Here is a 26119-nt window from a genome sequence, read left to right on the forward strand (position 1 = left end):
TGTTAACTGGGTTTTCACATTATGGATGAAAATCTATAGAACAGCCATTATGAAATGGTACTGAAAGAATTAAAAGATAGCTAAGTCAATGCTTCAAATAATTATGAATCATTCACATCACAATATTGTATAACTGATCAAACTCTAAATTGATGATCTTTTAATTCTCATTAAAAAAATATTAAAATCTTCCATTACTGGAAGAACAACTGAAGAAGGGGGCTCCAGTTCTGAAGAGGAAAGCAGTACTTTCCTGTTTTCTCACTTTGTACTTGGGGACATGATCTCATCCACAGCATGATGGCATCCATTGTAATACCCTGCTAATATGGACAGGTGTAGGTACTTTAAATTGCTTCATGAAAGCTTGAGGGCTTTCCCTGACCTGCCATAATGAACTTTTGCTATATAAAATCTAAGTCAGGTTAAAAACTAGACAAAATTGTCTTTTTTGTGTGTGTGAGCAAGGAGCAAAGCAGCTGGTGGATTTGGGATCTGCTTCTTTTTATTTTGATCAATATTTTAATAATTCAAACAATAACAGATCACTATAGGAAAAATAATTCAGTATGTAGTGGTATGTAACTGGAGTGGGGGGCTTCATTTTCCTTTGAAGAATGCACTCTGGTTGACTGAGGGGACTTTGAAAGCTTGAAATTTAACAAAGATATTGGGCAAGTAAGATATCACATTTTAGGAAAAAAACATCCAAAAATCTCTATATGCAATTGAAACAGCTATTTAATGAGGTCTATTACTTAACCCTCCAGTAAACAAAGCTCAGCTCTGCTGCTATCCTAGACCTGGTACATTAATCCTCAAAGATGCTGCAATGTCCAGGACATGGAACAATAACCCACAGCCAAGTAGTTAAAGCTGGCAGGAAGCAAAGAAATACCTATTTAATAAAAAGGTTCACTGGATAATAGCAACCTTTTAGCTAGAAAATGCTGAAACATTAAAAAAAAAAACTAACAGATGATTCCAGATCTCCCTTTCCACTGTTATACTTCTGGCTTAAAGAGATTCAGACAGAATTATGTGGTGTTTCATATAAAATATGTGGGAAATGGTCTATAATTCTCACATCTTCATTAGAGACATGGTTATACTATGAGCTAAACTCTGAATTATGTCCTGATATTCATGTTTTGTGGAAAGACTGCCATTTAAGAGACCTAATGAAACATTCTGAGACAACAATACAGAACCAATTCTCAATTAACTATGGTACTGATAGTGGAGTATTCGTACTCTGCATCCTCTGTCTGGAGTATTCTCCTGCCTTTCAGTACTTTAAATCCTAGGCATCCTTTAATATTCAACTAAATGCTATCTTCCTCAATCTCCCTTTTTCTACTTGTTTGTAAAAGTAGTGTACTTTTCATATAATACTATGAAGATTTTTTTTTTTTTGGTCCTTTTCTCTTGATGAAAACCATGACGGGGCAGCAGCTAGGTGGTGCAGTGGATAGATCACTGGCTTTGGAGTCAGGAGTACCTGAGTTCAAATCTGACCTCAGACACTTAATAATTACCTAGACGTGTGGCCTTGGGTAAGCCACTTAACCCCTTTGCTTTAAAAAATCTTAAAAAAAAAAAGAAAAAAAGAAAAGAAAACCATGACATCAGGGAAGTGATGCCATGATAAGCCCATGAATTAGATTGGGGGGGTGGCTGTGCTAGGTTTCCAGTTTCACTTTTTCCTCCAGAGCCATCTGGGTCCAGTTGTCAGATATGAAATCAGGATGACTGGAGCTGGCCCTGGATGGGAGAAAATCAGAGTTAAGTGACTTGCCCAAGGTCACACAACTAAGTAAGGGTCAAATATCTGAGGCCAATTTCAAACTCCCATCCTTCTGACTCCAAGGCCAGTGCTCTAACTGCTGTACCACCTAGCTGCTCCATGTAATACCATATGTTAACAATTATGTCAAAGACAACTAGGTGGTGCAGTAGATAGTGTACTGGACCCGGAGTCAGGAGGACCTGAGTTCAAATCTAGCCTCAGACATTTTCCACCTGTGAGACCCTGGGCAAGTCACTTGGCCCTGTTTGCCTCAGTTTCCTCATCTGTAAAAGGAGATAGAGAAGGAAATGGCAAACTATTCCTTTGCCAAGATATTCCTAAATGGGGTCACAGAGCTGGACAAGACTGAAAAGGCACAACAGAGCTGTATCTATTATTTCTTAATCTGTGCTAAAATGGTAATCTCCCTGAGAGCAAGGGATGTTCTTATTTATATCTCCACCAGCAACTTGCATAGTGGTCTAAATACAGTATGTACTTACTATTTATTGCATTGTATTTCAGAGTTTGAAGGTGACCTTGGTGACCCAATTAATCTAACCTGAAATTGCAAGGAACACTCACTAGAACATCTGATAACAAGCCATCACCTCTTCTCTGCTTTAAGACTTCCAGTGAGGGGGAAAGAACCACCTTCTAAGGCAATTCAGGGCATCTTGGGGTAGTTTTGATTTCCCTTGAAATCAAGTTTGAATTTATTTCTCAGAAACTTCTATTCACTGATCCTGGTTCTACCCTTGGGCCAACAAAACATGGCAGATTCTTCTTCCACATGACAGTCTTTTAAATATGTTATTATTAACATTTCTCCCTTTGAATTTTCTATTTTCTAGGCCAACATTACCCCATCTTTATATGACATTGAGTCAAAACTGTTTTGGTTGCCTTAACATTCTCTAGTGTATCCAAGAACTGAACATAGTACTAAAGCTATGGTCTGCCTAGAACAGAGTAGAGAAGGGCTATCACTTCGTGATTCTCACAAATTATCTAACTCAGATCAAGATGTCATTAGGTTTTTTTTGGCTGCCACATCACACTGCTACCTTAGATTGAGGTTACAATTCATGAAAATCCCCACATCTTTTTCATACCAACTGCTATCTATCATACTCCCCCCTACCAACTTAAATACTTATGAAGTTGATTTACATAGTAGGTGCTTAATAAATGTCTGTTGGATGTATTAACCTAATGAAGTCTTGCAATGAACATTGCAATGAACAGAGTAGGGGGTTGGTTGTCAAGACAGCTCCACTCCAGTCTGGAGTAGACTAACACTAAGGCTGGAGTTGGGGGCTGGTACAACAGAGTCATAAGGGCCTCTTATCATTAAGGAGTCATTATTTATGCTTCAATTTTCCATGCCAAATGAGGCTTTGGGGAATTATCAAACTTAAAAAAAAAAGATGGGCATCTGTCCCCTCTTTGTCATCTTGTCAACCTACTTCTAACAGTGATGCTGCCACTAAGTAGTTGGGTCACTTTGGTTAAGTCACTGAATCTTGACATATCCCTAATTTCCTCATGTTAAACAGTGATAACAGCACCCACAGGATTATTGTGAAGGAAAAAAGTAATAATGCATGGTAAAGCATTTTGAAAAGTTGAACAATAGCTAGTTTGTGTGTGGCTTTTTTCCTACCATGAAGTGATTTTAGAGATTAAACTGTGGGACACAGCACTTTTTCCTCCATGAATTCAAGGGGCTCAGCTCTACCCTTTTAAAGGTTTCTCTAAGATTTTTTTTAAGGGATTATAGTATTTAGAGTTGTAAGGGATCTCAGAGATGATCTAGTCCAACTTCTTCTCTGGAAAGTGATACTGCTGCTGGAATGACTCTGGGATCTGGATCCATTCATAACAACCCATCCAAATGTTCTCAATCAGATCCTCTAGTCAATGTTCCCAAAGGGGAAGTCCTAGAAGTTGCCAATCTCAGCTCTTAGAGTGTACATTTGTTATCCTCAACTTCTGCTCCTCGGCCAGCTCCAAATACACTATTTGGTGTTATCTTTTATCCTTTGTGCTTCTAATTCTTTGTTGGTAATGTGCCACAATCAATCCCATAAAGCAGCTTGCTGTGTGTACCCTGATGCTCTAATTCTTTATATTTCATAATTCATAGTCATAGATTACTAGCATTAAAAAGAACATTTTTGTTTTTTGCTTTATTTTGTTTCAAGAAGCAGTTTGAGATCATTAAAAATGCTGCACAATTTTCCAAATGCAACCCAGCACCTTCTTGCTCCTATTTGATTCTATACCCAATTTATTATCTGAAATGTCTGTCTGAAAAAAAGCCACACCGACTAGCTATCATTTAACTTTTCAAAATGCTTTACCATGCATTATTACTTTTTTCCTTCACAATAATTCTGTGGGTGCTGTTATCACTGTTTAACATGAGGAAACTAGGGATATGTCAAGATAAATAAGTTTTGGTAAACACTTTTCAAGACATTTGCCTGAAGATGTCTTGTGTGCTATCTAAACCCTAGGAGGTAGCTTTAGCTGCTCTATCTAGGAAACAATAGGACTAGATTAGATAGCTGTGAGATTCTATATCCAGGTTTAGAAGGTTGATCTTGGTGAGAGACTAGAAATTATTTACAGAGTAGATATTTTTCCTGACAAGCCATTTGGATTGTGACTCTAAAAAGTATTAAAAGTGTCACTATTCCTCAAAAACTTACCAACTAGAAAGAGGTGGGAAAGGCAAAGAAATAAGCTTCAGGAGAATTTGGATGATTCATTGAGATATTTTTGTTTTGTCTCCACTTGATACTTTAAATGATCTCTTTCAATTCTTAATATTTAGAGTTGGAAGAAACCTGAAAGATGATCTTGATGGTAAGCCATTTCTTTCTTTTTATTGATGAGTAAGCTGAGACCAAATGAAGTTAAGTATCATGTATGGAACTAGTAAGTAGCATATCTTTGTGAGGATACAGAAAGGAAGTTTTTTTGAGAAGCGTCAATCAAAATAATGTACTTGGTCATGGGACTGGTTGGGAAGAAAAGAGAAAATCTGGATTATTAAGATTTGACTACTTTTCTTTTAAGGTATAATCCAGTTTTAAAAATAGAGACCAAAAGAGTAAGAAGATCTCTGAACTTAAGAGCTAATAATACTTAGCAAAAATTAGGCAATTTGGATTATTAGAAAAGTTTATTACATATGTGTAATGGAGTAAAAGAAATCAAAAATGGTATTTTGATGGTATATCTTCAGTAAGAAAGGAATTCCTATTAAGTACTTTTGTTGGGAAATGGGAAATGGAAAAAAGTGGTCAGTTGTGCTTTTATCTGTTTGGCACTTAAGACAAGATTTTAGTGTAGATAGAGTACAGAACTGAGAATGTTATCAGAATGAAAAAGAGAAAAGTGATAAAAACCAAAGAGTAAGGATACAAAGGATAATTTCAAACAGGTTTTGAGAACTTTTTAGTTATATCACTCACAGATGATTTATTCTTCTAACTCAAAGACGTTCTAATCCCACAGAAACTGATTGTAGTACAAATTTTACAATGCTCTGCTGCATTAGAAATATCAGACAAGAAAGATCTGGAATTAGATATCCAAGCCAATAAAAACTCAAACCATTCTTCCCTTCCCTTCCAAAACAGTAATATCCAAAAAGTGATTTTTAACATTTTTTGTTGTTCTTACAGTAAAACCAGAAATAACTGTTTCAAAATATTTCACATTATATTTTTGAATATGATTAATATATCCAGTATTCACAGTTGAACCCACAGTAAAACATTTCTTCTATCCAATTAGTTTGTTCACAGGATTTAGAGCTGAAAGGGGGTCTGAACAATTATCTAATCCAATCCCCTCATTTGATATAGGAAACTGAGGCCTAGAGAGGTAAAGAGACTTGCTCTGAGTCACAAAGATTATGAGGGTCAGAATCTGAACCTACATTTCCTGGTGCTTTCTAGGCCAAACTACTTGGAAAATCCAATTAAGAGTATGGAAACAGTAGTTCATCATGTATTCACTGAGAAGGTTCTCAAATGATTAGGTGACCTTTTGCCTCAAAACACATTTTTTTCCTTGGGAGTAGTTCCTCCACTTTCAGCAAAGAAACTCAAGGAATTCTAATCTAAAATGCTCAAGGTAGGAGCATAATCATTTCTATAATCACTCAGTAAGAGTTAAAGGGAAATCAAGACCAGCTGTCCAACTGGTATAATGGATAATGCCAACACAGCCCTCATGATACAGAGTTAATTCGCTGTGTTATGATAATATTAACTGCTTCTGGAAAACATCTTGGTAACTTAATGAAGAAAGAGTTAAATATCTTGAGACTGGCTTTAGAATGCATTTGATATTTCTAAGGTGATGGTAATATTCAGTGAATGATCTAAAGTTGTAAAGGTGAACTCAAAAATTCTTAAAGTGAAATAAATAAAAAATTATATCTCCCACTAAGTCCCATTGATTTTGGTTTGATATGAAAATAGAAAAAACAAAGGTCAAATCGCCAAATGTTGACAAAAGACAACAGTGTTTTACACGGAGCAGGTGCTTAATATTTGCCGAATTAGATGAATGATTGCTCAAGCACCTGCCCTTTAAGCCTGTATAGAACAAAAACTTTACTAAATTTGCTCTTTTACTAATATGCACAAAATAACAATAATTTTAAAAGGACATGCAATAATTTTGCATCTTGTCTGCAATTAGGAGAGATGGATTCTCACACACACACAAGGGTACACAGTGGAATAAAGCCAAAGTAAGCTAAGATGTAGCTTGAATGCTAAGAAAGGAGCTCTAAGATATTGAAAAAATTCTCTAAGAATGCTAGTGAAATTTCAAGAGCTTCTATATATATGCGTGCCAGATTTTCAAACATTTAAAAAACTGAATACTGGTGAAAGATGCTGGTCAATATCCTAGAAGATCTAGGTCTTCAAGAAAGCTTGAGAGCAATCCAACAAGAGAAGCCCTCATCAACATGTCTGACTGCCGCCAGAGAAGCCCTCCTGGGGGAGGGGGTACAAGCTGATGGAAAATTTTGCCAACAACCAAAGTTCTAGGCCTGCTAGTATTTTGATGAGTTCAATTATTACCTCAAACTAACTTCCTACTTGATTTGTACAATAATAGCTTTCAAAAATTTCTTGGATTAGGTTGAGCCAGGATAAAAAGGCAATCTTAGAGCCCAAGATGGATACTGGCAAAATGCTTAAAAAAGCATACATACCCATTTATAGAGGTTACCTGGGTGTCCACTCTACTCTCAAAAGCACTGGGTAATAGTGCATCATTTCACATTAGACTTTAAAAGACTCTCACTTTAACATAATGCTGCAATCCTTCTGACACAAACATTTTATCTTAAGGGAGAAGGTTGGGTACTAAGAAAATTCCCCTCTCTTCTTCCAAGTTGTTTAGGAGAATACTGGTTTAACTAGTGCTTTGTCCATTTTCAACATTTCTTCCTCTGAGTTTACTGAATTCTATTCTAAAATACACAAGATCTGAAGGTTTCCATAAAACAGTTGGTTTTCCTTATGTCTTCCACATCCCTCAAAGATTACAAATTTTTTCCTTACTGTTTTTGACCATTATCTCTTCTTCTCTTCTCAAATTTGTTTGTAAACTGAGAAGTATACTTGGAATGTACTTGGTCCAGTTGTATTAGTGCCACTGACAATCTGGGTACCATCAAATCAGTTATTTCTTGAATAGATGCCCTCATTTTCTATGTAACAGTCATTTTTTTGCTCATATCTATATTTTAAAGAGTAACCATATTTAATGTTGTGCAAGATGCTCTGCTACCTTCCTATGCCCTCTTGAGTAGTGATAAGTATCAGAGCATGTTCAAAGAACGAGATCATATTATGTTCTGTACATAAGTTTATCTAATCTCCCCAATGTGTGCAGATACAAGGAACTGCTGAAGCTTTGAACCCCCAGTCACCATCTCTGAGTGTCCTAGTCTTCATTAGCCAATGCATACAAAAAAGAGTGGCAGAGAAAGGCTACTATTGCAGTTTTCTTTCATTATTGAAGCCCTGGGCTAGAAGAGGCTGCAGCTTCCCAGTTGCAGAGTTAAGCTTTGCCAGCCGTGTGTTGCTGTAGGACTAAAGAGACAGCCTTGCAGCCAGTCACCTCCTCCGGCAGACAGCCCTCCTGGTCTCGCAGGGTGGGGTCAGCTCCACACTTCAGCAGCAGCTCCACAATGTCTAAGAACTCACAGGCAGAGGCTAAAGAGAAAAAAAGATGAGTATGAAACAATATCTCATTGGCAGTGATAATCAAAAAGCCATGCTCTATTACAAACAAAATTTAATACCAGGCTGCAAGATTAGGCTGTCATCGTTTTGAGAATACATCTGAACACTCAAGAGTTACAAAAATTTTGTTTGTTTGGTGCCTTGAAAGGCATATATAAATATTTGGCATATTTCAGAGAATTCTAGACACTCAATTGTAGGAGATGTCAGAAGTATCCTGTATCCAAACAGGAATGAGAAATATATTTAATGGTGAATATGTAAATTTAACTTAATGGTTAAGTATATGTAATACCTTTACTCCAGGGATCCACTTTGTGGCACCCATGCTACAGACTGTCTATATTATCTAGAAGGTTTCATGTTATTTTGTTCTGTATCTAAACAGTTCAGATTTGCTAATGAATTCTGATTATCTATTTCATCAAAGTGGTCATCTGGGTGAAAGCAGTATTTCAGGAAGGTTCTTTCCAAGAAAGGAAAATGAGTACAGAAGGACCATGTGGATTGTAGAAATTTCCCACCTGTGCCCTTTAGAAGATGTATTTATGAGGCTGAACCCCCCCTCCCCCCAAAACCCTCAATAGGCACAAACTATTAATATCAGTCATTCAACCTTCCTCTTACATTTCTGGCTACAGTTTGTATTTATCCACTCTGGATTTTCTCTCTTGGCATATAATGGTAGGACTTTTACTTTAACTGACATTTAGAAAAGACACTTTCCTTTTTCCCTTTGCTGATGCACTCTCTCTCCTTAGATAAGGAGCAAAATAATTTCCTTGACCATTTAGATTTCTTCCCAAAGGTCCTAGAATCTTCATACTTTTTTCTGGTTGTATGGCCTGATGGCTACTTAACAGGGGCACCTCTTTTTCAAAGCCACATTTTAGAGTTATCTTCCATGTGCTTGTGTGTGCATGTGCATTGTGTATGTGTGTGTATATATGTGTGTGTGTCTTTCTCTCTCCCCTGTCCACCATAGTTATATAAATGCTAATTTAAAGAAGTTCTCATTGTTACAGGGAAGACAATATGCAATAAGCTACAGACATACAAGGTATATGCAGAGTAAATGCAAGGTTATCTCAACATGGAAGTATTAGTAAGTGATGGTGGTAATGGGAACCAATGTCATAAGTCAAGTCCTAAACAAAAAAATACCATTTGAAGTGCAAAAGAAAAAAGTTAAAGCTACATTGCCTGAGGATCACTATAAGAAGAAAAAGCAACTAATTTATTTTTCATATAAATAGCCATGTGAATCTAAATCACGAGCACTAATCATTAACCTTTCTGTTGTTACTATAATGAAAATGTTTCTGGCTATCAGTCTTGACTTACTTCAATGAAACATCTGGATGTGCTGCAATAAAATTAGGTCCTTTCATCAACAGTGAAGGAGGACTATGTCTATAGTACTAATCTGTAAACCAAATAATAACCAAGACATTTTGGATCAAATTTAGTTTACTTCTACTCTAAGCCTAGACAAGATCTGTTCTTGCAGATCTGACAAATATGTGCTGCTAATGAAAAAAAAACCCCTTTAATTTAGCTTCCCAAAGATGAGGGGTAAGTAGCATGATGGAAATTACTTTATGGGAGGTGGGATGTGATTTTTGTGCATTTTTGCTTAGGTAAAATTTCAACTTCTAAAATACTGTGCCTATTGGCAGGAATAAATTAAGATTTAAAATCAAATCTATCAAATCCAATTTGAACTAAACATTTAAATATAGAATTTAAGGTTTAAATAAATATTTCAGTATGACTTCAGTCGAGATACAGTAAAATCAAGGGGAATACCTATTTTGGGTCACCTTTATTAAAATGTTGTTTGTGTTTATAAGAAAGAGGAAATTGGTGATATAGGAAAAAGCAATAAATTGTAGAGATGAGATAAAAGAAATGAATAGAAAGTCAAGATTCTTTAACCTAGTACTCTGAAAAGATGAAGAACCAATATATGGGAATATTTCAATAGAAAATGGCAAAATAGTGAGTGAAAGAATTCAAAAGCTAATACCTTGAATCTTTGAAGCAGAATACTTCAAATGGATTCTCCTATATATTGGTTTTCATTGTACATAATTTTTTCAATTTAGACTATAAGATCCTTGAGGGAAGTGGTCATGTCTTATGCTTTTTCTATCTCCCCACAAAGCTTAGTATAGTCATGGACATTTTAGCAGGTGATCCTCAAATACTGATTGACTAATATCTACATCTTCAGTTAAACATAGGGTACAAACTATTTCTATATTTGACTTATGAACTTCTCATTCTCTAAAAATAGACACACAAAAAAAGGGCAAAATGAAGATGGAAGAAGTATACTAAGAGGGAAAATGGGCTGAATTTTGTATGAAATTAATGAGGAAATGTGTTGGTACTCACACTGTGATGGGAAATCCAAAAAATGGTCATCAACCCATCTTGGAAAAGCATGAAAAAGTCTCTAGGGATTAGAACAGCTGCTGAATTTATGGTACCCTGGGAACCTCTATTTGTCAAGTGCCAGAGAGGCAGCCCTGACACTGGCACAGGTGAAGATGAATTTTCATTCAGCACAGTTCGCCTTCTGACTCCATTAATCCTCAGGGTTTTGATGATGAATTTCTTTCTTTCTTTTAAAAAATTTTTTATTTATTTTCACTCTAATGTCTCCTCCCACTGCCCTGCAACAGCATGGAAGGAGCAGAACAGATGGTGTTTTACAGGGAAGATAGAGAGCCCAGGAGGATACAGAGCCAGCCCCCTCTAAAATCACATGACTACATGTGCAAGGAAAAAGCCTTGATTTCCTCTGGGAGACATAGAATCAATGATGTTAGTATTCCCAGTGGAGAGAGGGGAGGGGGGAAAGACTAACAGGCCATTTATGACGAAGACCACATTCATACTGATCAACTCTTCAACAAGGACCATATTTAATCATAAAATAACAGAAGCACCAATTCCTGAAAGTCAGTGACCACTAAAGTACAATGGAGGCAAATAGGTGCAGTAGCAGGTTGCTCTCCAAAGTCCAGGTGGCATGGACTGGTAAGGCCATGTGCTAGCAGAACACTGGCCTCTATTTAACCTGCTATTGGCTCTGACCCCAGCTCTAATCGGAAGGGGCCAGTATTTACAACCCATCTAAGGATGGAGTTTGACACCTGCTGTAATCACAAAAACTGTCATCACAAGGACAGCTGTCAGGCCAAACTGTAATTAATAAAAAAGAATGGGTAGACGTTAAAGAAACCCTCAACATCTCACTGTTCTCACTTACTGGACTGAACTGTATTTATAGTTATAATGAAGTTCCTAAAATAGATAGGTATCCTGAAATAAAATTAAATCAGGAAACAAATATTGAATAAACTAAAAAAGGGCCTGGGGTAGGTGTAGTAAAGATTGATAATAAAATAAAGATCATTTTGTTTTAGTTTAACTTAATGGAAAAATTAATTACTTTTAAAGTGATTATTATATAATCTGTATAAATTTCATTTTATGAGGAATTCTTTTAAATGAATACTTTCTTTAGAAAGTTATTTTATTTTTAAATAGCTGTTATGTTACTAACCATTCAACACATTATATTGTTTTTAAGTGTTTACTTATCTTAAATATTAGTGTTATCACATTTGTTTTCTTTACAATGATTAATAAAATTGCTTTGAAAGACAAGGACTGAGGTTGTATCTATCAATGATTTCCTTGGGTTGATAAGATTCCTGAAATGAAATAATTTTTTTTTACAAAGACAACACATTTAGTGCACAGGAAACAGAATGCAATTAAATATACAAGCATGGAGATATAGGTATGATATACACACACTAAGTATCAATAGCCTTGAAAAACAGCCATTACTTGCCCAAGGTGATCAATGAGTAGAAAAGAATTTGGATTTGCATCTAATTTTACTATTGTACCTATGTGCCACTCACAGGGAGAATGTAATGTTTAAAACCTGGTGAGTTTTCTGTATTACTTATGAGATTATCTACCGTGGGGATTATCTGGCAAATATTTAATCCTGAGCTGACTTCCTCTTACTACTCAGAGTTGCTTTCCCTCACTGTCCAGCTGGTATATTTCCAGGGAATTCAAACTAATTTTAATATCCATCCAAACAAAATATAATTAAGAAGGTAGGTCATATGTGTAAAAATTGTATAATGCGTTTCAAAAATCAAACAGAAAAGACATTTGAATTATCCACTGTTTTGAATTATCCCTACCACTGCTTACTTCCATTTATATAGGCTATATATGTTAAATTGTAGGACCCAGGATTAAATAGAAATTTTTTTGGAAAAGAAAATATAAGCATACTCTGAAAAATTCTATGAAAATGACTATTACAACCATTACAACATGACTCAAAATGCATTTACGTTTCTTTTATTTCAAATAAAGATTCTTATTCATTCTTATTAACACTGTTTTTGTCTGTCATTATTGTTATCTTCTTAAGAGTAGCTAGCATGGGACAGCTAGGTGGCACAGTGGATAAAACACTGGCTCTGGAGTCAGGTAAACCTGAGTTCAAATCCTGTCTCAGACTCTTAATAATTACCCAGATGAGTGACCTTAGGCAAGTCACATAATCCTGTTGTCTTGTAAAAACAAAAAAAGTAGCTAGCGTTTTTATAGTACTTTAAAGATTTCTAAGTGCTTTATATATGTTTATCTTAATTAATCTTCACAAACACTTGTCAGGTAAGTTATTTTATTATCTCCATTTTACAGATGAAGCCATTGAGGCTGTGGGGTTAAGTAACTTACTTGGTCAGTCACACATAGCTTAAGAGTGAGGCAAGATGTGATCCAACACTCTAGCCAGATTTATTGGAAAAAGCACAGTGTTACTTGACCCTTCATTCCCACTGGCCCTTGCTATCTAGGCAGAAGGCGTTCTCTGGGAAGCGCATCTGCAAGTTCAGGACCTAGTGTCTTCTGAAGAGGACAATGCCCCACTCCTAGTCAATCAGCTGCCAAATCTCTTGGAGTCCACCAGGGCATCTCGGCCTCCCACCAACATGGCCACATCCTCATCAACATGTGGAATGAAGAATGATGATAAGTGCAATGGTTGGATTTATGTAACACCTCCTATGTACCAGGCCTGTGCTAAGCACTGAGAGCCTCACAGCAGCTGATTGCTATTATTATCATCCACTTTTAACAGAGGCAAGTGAGGCAAACAGAGAGGAAGGGATCTTCCCAAGGCCACTGAGTTGATAAGTGTATGGCTGGACCTGAACTGTCTTCTTGACTTGTACTATCCAGCTACCTCAATTTGTTTGAATTATTTTAGAAAACCTAATCAAGGGGCGGATAGGTGACGTAGTGGATAAAGCACCGGCCCTGGAGTCAGGAGTACCTGGGTTCAAATCCAGTCTCAGACACTTAATAATTACCTAGCTGTGTGGCCTTGGGCAAGCCACTTAACCCCGTTTGCCTTGCAAAAACCTAAAAAAAACCCCACAAAAAACAAAACCCTAATCAGCTTCCTTATTCTCATCCCTTCCAGCTGTCCATGTCACCTTACTATACAATAAACTTCAGTGGCTTTCTCATCTCCAGGATCAAATATGAAGTCCTCCCCTTTACGTTTAAAGCTCTTTGAAACTTGACCCTTTCTTACCTTTCCAGGTTCCTTAAACATTACTCCCTCCTGCACTCGGGGATCTAGTGACACTGGCATTCTTGCTTCCCCCACCTTCTGTCTCAATCCATTCTTTGGGGCTAATACCTTTTCCTCTAAGATTATCTTTCATCTATTCCATATTTCTCATACTCTTCCCTATTACCTACTGTTTTCCCCCACTAAATTAGGAACCTCTCTGAGGGGCTATTTTTAACCTTTCTTTATATGCCTGTCTGTGCTTTAAAAAAAATACTTATTAACAGATTCTGAAATTGTCCAAATAATATTCCTGAGGAACTGGTGAAGCTCCCCTACCCAAACTGTTCATTGTGTTTCTATTAAGACTAAGAGAAAAATGCAAACTCCCGAGATCAAGCACTTAAAGGACTTCCAAATCTGGCTCCCATCGGCCTTTCCAGATTGATTTAGAGAACCAACATTCCAGGCAACCTGAGGCCCAGGATTGTCCTGGAACTTGACAAGGGAATTTCTGATTTCACTCACGGCTCAGAGAATAGGAGCCTTTGCTGCTTCTTCCCTCTCTCTCTCTGGCTCTCTCTTGATCTCTCCTTTCTCTCTCTGCCTTCAGGGATCACCTCAAGTGCCAGTTCCCAGATCCTCTCCTATTTCCTCAAATAATTTTGCATTCACCTCTCTGTAGGCTTCCTGTATCCTTCCATGGACTAGTAGCTCCTTGAAGGTAAGGGCTATTTCATATTGTCTTTGTGATCTCTGGGACCTGACACAAAGACAGTGTTAATCAATGTTTTTTCATTCACTTTGTATTCCTGGCATCAATACAGTGCCTTTAATGCCCAGAAGTCACTTTGAAAACATTTGAGATACTCAAAAACTATCTGAATTGCCTCAGTGGGATCTTCTTCCCTCCAGAGGTGCTTTATTATATTCCTTAGATGAAAATCAGAGGTAGTTTCTTATGAACAGCGAGTAAGAAAAAGCATCCATTATCCTCTGGCAGATGAAACCGTAATATTAAAATTTGTGTTCCTGAATATGTGAGATTTGGAGGCAACGTTAACCCTGAAGAGTTGTTCATTTTCCTTCTTTCTGATTTTCTGAAATGATGAAACTGCTGTTTTATCATTCTGAGGCCCTTGGCCATCATCAACATGAGAAACCAGTGGTGCTCATCTATCCCTGCAGTAATTTGGGCAGTTACCATTTTTCCCCCAGGCAGGGCTCTGGTTGGCCTGTGATCCTTCTCCTTTTTAGGGTCTTCGCTCTGAGGCTGTTGTGACTGGTTGCTAAGATTCTAGGAATCTTGTAGGTTAGAAGTTCTCAAAATCTTCTCTGGACTTTTCTGGCTGACTCTAGGTTTAGGCACTATCAGACAGAATATAAGTCTGAGTTTCAGAATCTGGATATAAATGTAGAATGAAATCCAAGCCAATTGAGAGAAAGGGTGCAAAAAGAATACAATGGGAAGGAAATGCTGTTTTTTTTTTTTTTGCAAGGCAAATAGGGTTAAGTGTCTTGCCCAAGGCCACACAGCTAGATAATTATTAAGTGTTTGAGGCCGGATTTGAACCTAGCTGCCCCAATAGATGGGAAGGAAATGTTAATGGAATTGGATGGTTTTGTGTTTTCTAAATTATGAATTTTGTGAAATGTTATGGTTAGGTTATGTTAAAACTAACCACCATTTGGAAACTGGAAGTATTTTTTATTCCATAGTGACCGTCCCTTAGAGACTATTCTCTTTTATGCTGTCTTCTGTCCACAGCCTTCTCTAATTAGACTTGTAAACTCTTTGAGAGTAGGGACTATTTTGGCTTTCTTTCTATCCCAGTGTTTAGAACAGTTCTGGCCCATAGAAGGTGCCTTATAAATGTTTTCTGACTTGACAGCTGTGTAGATGATCATTTTGGGGCATGCTCACAAATCCATTCAGGGTGTGTCTACAGGGAGGATATATGAGAACCATATTCTTTTCTCCCTCCAAGTGAACCTGCGGAGAGACTTCCTTGAAAGGTTTACAGAAGTCTGCTTTTTAAAATTAAGGTAGGAGAGTGGGATCCAAAGATAAAACACTAAAGACTTATCCCTATGCCTCATGACTTGATGGTAATTCCCAAGTTGGACAGGCTTTATGTGTGATTCTGGTAAGATTCAGGATGTCTGTCATTGAGGACCAATTCAGTTAAATGAAGAGAGGTTCTCATTAGAAGTGGTTAATTTGTTGGCTTTATCTATTCATGAAGATCATTTTCTAAGGCACTGGGGATGATCTACATCAGGGCTGTCCAAAATATGGCCCTCAGTGTGATTTTATGTGGCCTGCCTGTGGGTTTCAATTTTCACGAGTGAAAAAATAAAATTATAATCTGCATGGAGTGCGTATTAGATTTTTTAATTTCCTCACCAATAAATAATCTTGTTGATGTTAATTTTCTTTGATATTTTTAAGAAGTATTACAGATGGAACACATCACATGGAATTTTCAATCAGTCTGTGGGATGTGTTCTGCCTGAACGATACAGACTAGTCAGTATGCACCTACCTTCATATTGTTGTGTTGTTGCTTGTTTTGTGTTTGCTTTTGTGCTTTGCGCCTTCACCTGTTGTATTGATGACATGTGTTCCCCCATTTCTTATCTAAGAAGTTATGAGATTACATTTTATATCTAAGAACCTTGGCCCTGGAATCCTCACAGAGAGCTATGTCTGCTGAATGGGGACTGTATTTTTTATTCTGGGTGCTGTCCTCGAATAATTATTTTATTTTAATGTGGCTCTGAGATAACCTAAGGTTGGATAGCCCTGATCTACACTGTTGGAACAAGTAACTACCCTGATGAAAACAAGAAACCTTGCAAGAGTGAAATATAATATATACATGCTGGTTCATCACTCAGAAGTATGAGGAATATTGCTTAGTGACATTTAAACTTGGTTTTTCCTGTCATACATTAGCCGAGGTACACAGATGGGATAAGTCAGACAAAGAAAAGACACTTGGGGACTTTGTGATAACTGCAGAACAGCAACACAGGACTTAGAATGGCATGTGAGACTCTGCTCCTAGACTTGGTAATTTTTAGTCCAGAGGTTTTAGTATTGGTGGTCCTACATTGTTCCTAGTCACACCTAAATGGAATCTTCTAATGACAGCACACAGAACTAAAATACAAAAACAATGTTAAAGGAAGATCCTTTCTACATCATTTCTACCTGTTATGGGGAAGGAGGACTTTAGGAGCCCTTATACCTATTTCTTAGAGTTCTAAGCTTTCCTGGAATATCTAGTGAACTCTAGATTTCATTCCTGTTATTTATTTATGAAGAGTCCTGGGTCTGAGGATTTATGGAGAACTCATTTAAGGACATTCTCCCACTCCATCTCCAATTTTCTAAGCTCTACAATTTAGGTGCAAGAACTGGGCATATTTAGTTATTTTGCCATGGTTCAGCATTGGATTTTCTGTGGCCTACTCTACAGGAGAAGTGCATTTTGGTTCAAAATCTCCTGTCTAGAATCTTCTGGAATTTAGGAGTTCTGCTAATTACTAATTCTAGTGGTAATTTTAAATTATTTTAGTTTCAATTTGCTTCTATATAAACTAAGAAAAAATCTTACCTATTTGAGGGAGTTAAAATAAACATGTGAAATCTCTGTATCTAAAAATGCTATGTTAGCATTATTTTATCACTATTATTGATTTATATTAATTATTCAGTATTTTACCAAAAGTTTTAAAAGTGGGCTCAATTAAATAAGAGAGATGATCACTGTTGCCATCTTAAATCAGTGAGTTGTTTTAGTTTTAGAAGACATGAAATCTAAAAATATAAGTTATATTTTATCATGTAATTAAAGTGTGGCAAAATAATGAGGATGTTTAGAGAAATCTGCAATCATGTTTATTTACTTGAAAGAAATATCTAAAATTTAAATGACAATAAATTAACATTATGACAACTAATTAAATATTAATTAGATTTAAGAAGAAAGGCAGTATGGTATGGTAGGTAGAAGTTCAGCTTTGGAATCAGGAAGACCTGGGTTCGCCTGCCTCTAGAACATACTAGCTATGTATTGTATGTATGGGACAAGTCAATTACCTATCAGTTCCTCAGGCAAATCTCTGAGACTATAATTTATTGATCTACATTGGTGGAGGGTTTTCTATTTGCAAGAGTGAAATCACAAGTATGTATTCCCTCCTCTGCCCTCCTTTCAAGTAGGTGTGAGAAGATGAATAGGAACATCTTTGCTGTCACTCCCAACAGAAAAGTCATTCTTTCCTATAGATCTGACATTTGTTGTTCTTTCCTACTTAACCCTCTAAGATTTGAAAAACTTATCTACTAATGTAACCATGTAAATCTCTCTTTTTTTCCAGACTAAATCTAATTCTATAGTCAAAAGGTCAGGGACTGGACTTGTGATTTCAATGGCATAGAGAATTCTTGAGGAAATGCTCCTTTCTGGCCACTTAGAATCTTGTGAAGTTCCTTAGAGTACCAAAGAGTCAAGCAGTTTGTTCAAGTGCTTCTAAATGGTAGGACTTGAACCCAGATCTTCCTGGCTTCGAGGTCAGCTCTTTAGTCACTATATTACTTGTCTCTCTGAAGACATAAAATACTATCAATTACAATTCTATAATATTTACCAATAACTTACCATAATGTAGGGCTGTCTGGCCTTCATTATCCTAAAAAAGAAGGAAAATAACACATTTTAGAATTCCAAGCAAGTGATTTACTGTTCAGTAGTTGTCTGACTCCATGACCTCAGATACTGGAGTGGTTTGCTATTTCCTTCTCCAGTTCATTTTACAGAATAGGAAACTGGGGCAAACAAGATTAAGTGACTTTCCCAAGGCCACATGGCTAGTGTGAGCTAGTCTGAGGAGGATATGAACTCGGGAAGATGAGTAAAATGTTAAAAAATCTCCCAGCAAGTCAAATGATAGGGAAACAATATTTCAGTCAGCTTTTTCCTCCCCACACTCTGCCTCATCTTCACTGTTGTTGGGGTAAGATGGCATGCCAAGCTGTTCCCAGTTTTAGCTGGACAGCGGGGTGAAGAAAAATCCCAGCATTGAGCTGGTATGCTGATGTCCTCACATACCAATACAACAAGAGGACATTCACTGCAATGGTGAGATGGCAAAATGCTGAAGAGGCAGATTGTCAAATAATCTTAAACACTTTCCTAGTATGTGCTTGATTATTATACAGCCCTCTGAGCTTAAAAACTCCCACCCTTGCTTTCCATTTCCATCCTGGCCCTTGGACATGACAGTTCCTGAGAAATGCTGATTCATGATCCAGCATGACCTGAGATTTATGTTTGCATTTTAGATTGTACCCCCTTTTTCCCCAGGAGGAGTTTTGCCTTCAGATCCAATTATATATCTAACCACTGAAAATCCAACTCCTTAAGGAAAGAAAAGTGAACAAATGGGCCCTTTTACTGTTTTAAGCTGTTAGTGAACAGAGTAAGAAATGACAAAGATCAAGTAGACATGTTCCAAGATTCATAACCATATAGCATCACTGAGAGAACAATAATAGCATTAAAAAGATGGATTTTTCTGTTGGGGAGTCATGTTAAAAAAGCATGGACCTTTGTTTGAGGAAGAAATTGAAGGTGAATAAATAACACTGAAAAAGAGCTATGATCCTGATCTGAGCCTTGATTAAATGGAAGTTGATATGTATAAACAACTATGAAACCCTGGGCAAGTCACAAAATCACAGAATTTGAGAATGTGAAATTTGCCAGTAGTCATCAACCCACTCTGAAAGGGACCCTGATTATATCAAGTGGGGGAAATATCCACCCAACAAATGGTATCCAGCCTCTATTGAAAAGCATAAAATGAAGGGGGAAACTCTCAAAGGAAGTCTATTTAATTTTTGAACAGTTTTTTCCCTTTCTGACAAAGTCTAATTTACTATGTTACCAAAGGAATATCTTATGACATAGGAAAAAGCAACAAGATTTATACAGAGTAATAAAAGATCAAAAATCTTATGGGTAATGGTGGAAAAAAGGGGGGGGGGGAATGGGGAGTGTCTATCAGTCTGCCAGATCTCAAACTATATTATAAAGCAGCAAAACACAAACACAATTTGGAATTATTTAAAAAGGGAAGAGGTTGATCATGGGATAAATTATGTATACAACATAAAAAGAAATATCATAGCACAGCCTTTGATAAATTCTAAGACCCACTTACTAACTGACAAAAGTCACTAGGAAAATTGGACAGAAGTTTGCATAAGTCATACCATTTACTACCACCACCACCACCACCACCACCACCACCACCACCACCACCACCACCACCACCACCACCACCACCACCACCACCAATCTCTAGCATTGATATGGTTATGAGTATTATATGATTAAAGACTTGTAAATCAATTTATCAGTTTTATCTTCTTTGATCATGATATTAACTTGGGGTAGTAGGTGGTATAATTACTTCTATTTTTATGGATAAGGATCGGAGGCAAATAAGGTGAAGTAACTTGTTCAGGGCACACGACTAGTAATAAGCATCTGAGGCTGGATTTGAAGTCCAGTGCACTAAATCCATGGTACCAATCATTTAGTTTTCACCAAAATAAATTCCAAATGGATACATGAAACCTAGATATAAAAAGGTCACATCATAAAGGAATTAGAGGAGCAAGGAATGTATTACCTTTTAGCTCAGTAGTGGTGGAGTTCTTGAAGAAACATGTGATAGGGGCAATTAGGTAACACAGTGTATATATAGTCCTAGAGTTAGAAGGACCTGAATTCAAATCCAGCCTCAGACATTTAATACTTACTTAGCTGTGTGACCTGGGGCAAGTCACTTAATCCCATTGTCTTGCAAAAACCAAAACCAAAAATCAAAACAAAACAAAAAAAGAAACACTTAAAGTTTTGTACAAATAAATCTTGAAATAAAATGGAAAACAGATAAATAGGGAAAAAAAATCTTTGAGTTTCTCTGAAAATTTTATTATAATCAAGATATAAGGAACTGATTTATAGCTATAAAATTATGAACTATTACACAAGAAATAATCAATGAATATGAACAAGTAATCAAGGAAGAAATTCAAGCTGCCAACAAAGCATATTAAAAAAGGATCCAAATCAACAATAATTAGAGAAATGAAAATTAAAGATTAAGAGTAAGATTCCAAAAGCTAGTGGAGCTGTAGGAAAATAGGGCTGCACTAGTGACTGCTGTTGGGAAAGTGAACTGGCAGAATCACTCAGGAAAGCAATTTGGCATCATGTTCCCAAATTTTCGAAAATTGAGTCTTCTTTTGACCAGCTATACCACTAGTAGGCTATTATGCCAAAGAGATAAAAGGAGGGTCATGCAGCTTCTTTCATGTTATTTTCATTAATTAAACAATCAGCTTAGGAGATCATCTGACAGTGCTGAGAACTTTGGTTATGAACCTTGTCTGTTCCAGTTCCTCAGAAACTGGAGGTCCATCAGAAGCTCAATGAGCACAGACCTTTTAGATTCTGTCTAGACAAATGATCACGCCAATGTCATCTCCTCCACCCTATACTTATGGACTTTCTTAAGCCAAGCATAAACTTTACCTCTATTGCTCCTGAACTTTATGAATCCAATCCTTCCCAGTCATCACCTCTTGAACTCTGGCAGTAGGCTCCTGATTACTTTCCCTCCCTCAAGCCTTTAGCCTAGAGCACAGCTCTGATCCTAACTCTTCTATTTAGCAATAGATGCCTCTGACAACCTGACTCCTATGTACCTTTTCACCCTTCTTCCACTTCACACACCTGTTCCTCACACATGACATGGCCTCCTCACCGACATACCTCTGTATGGCCTCATTTCTTAGAATTTCTCATTTCCTTCAAAGTTGCTGCATATTACCTCCTTTATGAGTCCTTTCCTCACACCTCCAGCTGTTGGTGCATCATTGCTACCATCATTTTGATTTAGTTGCATATATTTTGTAAATGCTTATGTGTAGTTATGCTATCTCCCACAGAGAATGTAAGATCCCTTAATGCTTCAAGATTTCATTACTATCTCTGTATTCCAAACACCTGGCACTATTAGCTTTGGCACACAGTGGGTGCTTCATAAATACTTACTAATTGATGGATTTATCTTCTTCCAGCCAGCTCAGCATTCTAGACCATCAAGATCTATTTGGATCCTGGCTTTGCCATGTAGTTTTCTTAAATTTAATGAGCATGCCATCTATCCTTTTATTTAAGGGACTAATAAGAATTCTAAATAGCACAGATCCCTAGGGCACTCTATTGGAAACCTCCTGCCATGTTGACACTGCACCATAATGACTATTCTTTTGAGTCTGGCTATTCAACCAGTTCCAAATCAATCTAAATGTATTAGTCTTGTCCATGTCTCTTCACTTTTCCCATAAGAATAATACGAAATGCTTTATTAAACGTTTTGCTAAAATATAGTCTAGGTAAACAATATTTGCAGCAATCCCCGATCTATCAGTTTAGTAGCCTAGTAAAAAAAAGGAAATAAGGCTTTTCTAAAATTATATATTGTTTAAGTTTGAAGTCATTTAAATTGATTTTGAGTTGTTTAATGAATTTAAACTCATGCATTCTTTAACAAGCATACATGTTGGCATACTTTTGTTTGATGTAGTAGATAGTTCATAGCAAATATGCAAACAATATTATTCATTTAAATTCTATTCCTTACAATATTTCAAATAGTTTTTCATGTTAAGAAAGAGAGGCATATTCCCTAGGGGAAAAACTGAGCATAGATTTTTTTTTAAAGTTGAAAGCAAGCAATTTGATAGCAGATTATATATGTGCAGTTTAGAATGATATATTCTTTCAAAATATTTTATTTATTTATTTACTTATTTTTCCAACTACTTTTCAACAATCATTTTTTTGCAAGGTTTTGAGTTTTACATTCCCCCCCTCCTTCCCAAGAGGAAACAATCTAATATAGGCAATACTTGTATAACCATGCTAAACATAAATCCATATTAATCATGTGAAAGAATCAAATCAAAATGGAAAAAAAAATTGGAGGAAAAATATATAATACCTAAGATACCATAGAAATTGAAGATAGTAAGCTTTGGTCTACATTTAAACTCCACAAATCCTTCCCTAGATATGGTTGGCATTTGCCATCTCAAATCTTTTGTGTAATATTTTTTTAACGTAAATATTTTGTTTTCTAATTATATACAATAGTAGTTTCTACCAATAATATTTTTGCAAGGTTTTGAATTTTACTAATTTTCCCCCTCCCTCCCTTCCTTTCCCTCTACCCCCAACAGAAGGCAGTCTTGATAGACTTCACATTTGTTTCCATAATATGCATATAACAAGATTGAATGTGTTGAGAGGAAAAACATATCCTTAAGGAAGAAAGAAAATATCAGGATAGCAAAATTATGTAATACCTAAGATGACTTTTTTAAAAATTGAAGGTAATGATCTTTGATCTTCGTTTAAATTCCACAGTTCTTTCTCTGGATACAGATGGTATTCTCCATGACAAATCCCCTAAAATTGTCCCTAATCATTGCACTGATGGAACGAACAAATCCTTCAAGTTTGATCATCATCCCTATGTTGTTGTTATGGTGCATAATGTTGTTCCAGTTCTGCTCATTTCACTTAGTATCAGTTCATGCAAGTCTTTCCCAGGTTTCTCTGAACTCCCAACTCTTCTGATTTCTAACAGAAAAATAGTGTTCCATCACATACATAGGTATCATAATTTGTTCAACCATTCCCTAATTGTTCCATCACAAATCTTAAATTTTGTCTATGATTATTCTGTGACTAAAATGAAATCATAGCTGATCATCATCACACAGTGCTGCTGTTGGTGTGTTCAATGTTCTGGTTCTGGACACTTCATTCAGCATCAATTCATGCAAGTTTTTCCAGGCTATCTCATCCTTCTTGATTTCTTATAGAAATCCATCACATCCATATATCACAATTTGTTTAGCCATTCTCTAATTGAGAGCATTCCCTCAATTTCCAATTCTTTGCCACTATGAATAGAGTATATTTTTGTACCTGTGGGGTTTTACCCTTTTTTGCTGTTCTCTATGGGATCATTGTAGTTGTATTGCTGGATCAAAGAGTATGCAGTGTTTTATTGCCCTTTGGACATAATTTCAAATTGTTCTCCAGAAAGGCTGGATCAGTTCACAACTCCACCAAGGCATTAGTGTCCCAGTTTTCCCACATCCCCTCCAAAACTGATCATTTTCCTTTTTAGTTACATTGGCCAATCTGATAGGAGTGAGGTGGTACCTTAGAGTTGTTTTAATTTTCATTTCTCTAATCAATGATTTAGAGCTTTTTCTCATATGATGTAGATAACTTTAATTTATTCATCTGAGAACTGTCCTGTTCATATCTTTTGACCATTTATCAATTGGGGAATGACCTGCAGTCTTAGAAATTTGAATCAGATCTCTTTATATTTTAGAAATGAGTCCTCTGTCATAAGCACTAATTGTAAAAATTGTTTTCCAACTTATTGCCTTCCTTTTAATCTTGGTTGCACTGGCTTTATTTATGCAAAACCTTTTCAATTTAATGTAATCAAAATCATTCATTTTTGTATTTTATGATATTATCAATCTCTTCTTTGGTAAAAAAAAAAAACTGCTCCCTTTTCCATAAATCTGACAGGTAAAACTATTCCTTGCTCTTCTAATTGGTTTATGTTATCACTTTTTATGTCTAAATCCTGTATCTTCCAGTTTTCTCAAAAGTTTTTGTTAAATAGTAAATTCTCATCCCAGAAACTGGAATCTTTGGGTTTATCAAACAACCAGATTACTAATTTACTACTGCAAAATCTATTCCACTGATCTACTACTCTATTTCTTAGCCAGTATCAAACAGTTTTAATGACTGATGCTTTGTTAATATAATTTTAGATCTGATATGGTTATGTCACCTCCTTTTGCATTTTTTTCCCATTAATTCCCTTGATATTTTTTAGCTTTTGTTCCTTTACTATTTTTTCTAGCTCAATAAAGTAATTTTTTGGAGTTTAATTGAATTGATGATGACAACAAATAAGTGTTGTAATTTAGGTAGAATTGTCATTTTTATTATATTAGTTTGGTCCACCCATGTGCAATTGACATTTGAACAGTTATTTAGATCTGCTAATATTTATTTGTATAAAAAGTGTTTTATTGTTGTTTTCATATTTTATGTTGTCTACAATTACTTTAAATGGAATTTCTCTATTTCGTGCTGCTTTTCTTGCTTCTTTCTCTATTTCTTGTTAGTAATATATAGAAATTCTGAGGACTTATGTAGGTTTATTTTATATCCTGCAACTTTGTTAAAGTTGCTAATGGTTTCAAGTAATTTTTTAGATGATTTTTCTAGGATTAAGTATACCATCATATTATCTGCAAAGAGTGAGAGTTTTGTTTCTCCATTACCTAATGTGACTCCTTCAGTTTCTTTTTCTTCTCTTATTGCTATAGCTAACATCAGAATTATACACACAAAACACACACACACATGCACGATGCATCCTATGGAACTTGGGGCCTTGCCATCTGCGCTCCCATTGCCCCTCTGGTCCACTAGTCTTTTTCCAGACTTTCTACTACTGAACCCTCAAGTTGGCTTCTCTAATTCTGATATGAGCTTTTTAGAGACTGGGGATTATTTCACAATTTCTACTTGTATTCCTAGGGTTTTGCACAGTAGTGACCACAGTCTCTGATCAATGAACAACTATCAACTTAGTTTTGAATTTTTTCCTACTTTAGACAAGTTTTTTTTTTCTGGAGGGGGGGTTATGGGGAAGGCAAATGAGGACTGTGGAACTTCCTCCCCCAGGGCATATTGTTTGGCTCTGTGGAACCTTAGAGCACACCTTGGTGCCCTGATAACTTTCCTAGGGTCACAGCCTGTCAGAACTGGAACTGAACTCAAATCTTCCTGCCTTTGAAGTAGACCATGCCATGTGGCAATACCATTAGGAATAATGTCTGTGTGTGTGTGTGTGTGTGTGTGTGTGTGTGTGTGTGTGTGTGTTGGCTTGTGGGACTTTCTATCACTTATTAATCTGGAGTATAACACTAGTATGGAATAGGAATGAAAATTAGGAATAGTGATTTCTTATTAAATTCCAAATTGCTTTCCAAAACAGACCTATCCATAGCTCCATGGATAGAGCACATGTCCCTCCAATGTTGACTCTTATTGTCTTTTGCTATCTTTGTTGGTCAGCAAAATGAAATCTTGGGGGGGGGGGGGGGATAAGCACTTATTAAGCATCTACTATGTACTGGGACATTGCTAAGCATTTTACAAACATCTCACTTGACCTGAATTGATTTAATTTTTATTTCTCTTTGTATTACTGACTGGA

The 26119-nt window shown here is 36.3% G+C and overlaps 1 protein-coding gene across 1 annotated transcript in view; it reads right to left on the bottom strand.

Moving 5' to 3' along the window:
* Positions 1–2114: 2114 nt before the first annotated feature.
* The window catches only part of ACBD6 (acyl-CoA binding domain containing 6), a 214548-nt gene continuing 190543 nt past the window's right edge, over positions 2115–26119 (bottom strand). Inside the window, exons 7-8 of the mRNA XM_074222170.1 lie at positions 18373–18403; positions 2115–8046 (exon numbers count right to left, since the gene is read on the bottom strand). Of these exons, the coding sequence (XP_074078271.1) occupies positions 7892–8046; positions 18373–18403 (186 nt within the window). The 3' untranslated portion in view covers positions 2115–7891. The remainder of the gene's footprint in view (positions 8047–18372; positions 18404–26119) is intronic.

The sequence above is a fragment of the Macrotis lagotis genome, chromosome 2, assembly GCF_037893015.1.
Source record: "Macrotis lagotis isolate mMagLag1 chromosome 2, bilby.v1.9.chrom.fasta, whole genome shotgun sequence".
Lineage (NCBI taxonomy): Eukaryota > Metazoa > Chordata > Mammalia > Peramelemorphia > Peramelidae > Macrotis > Macrotis lagotis.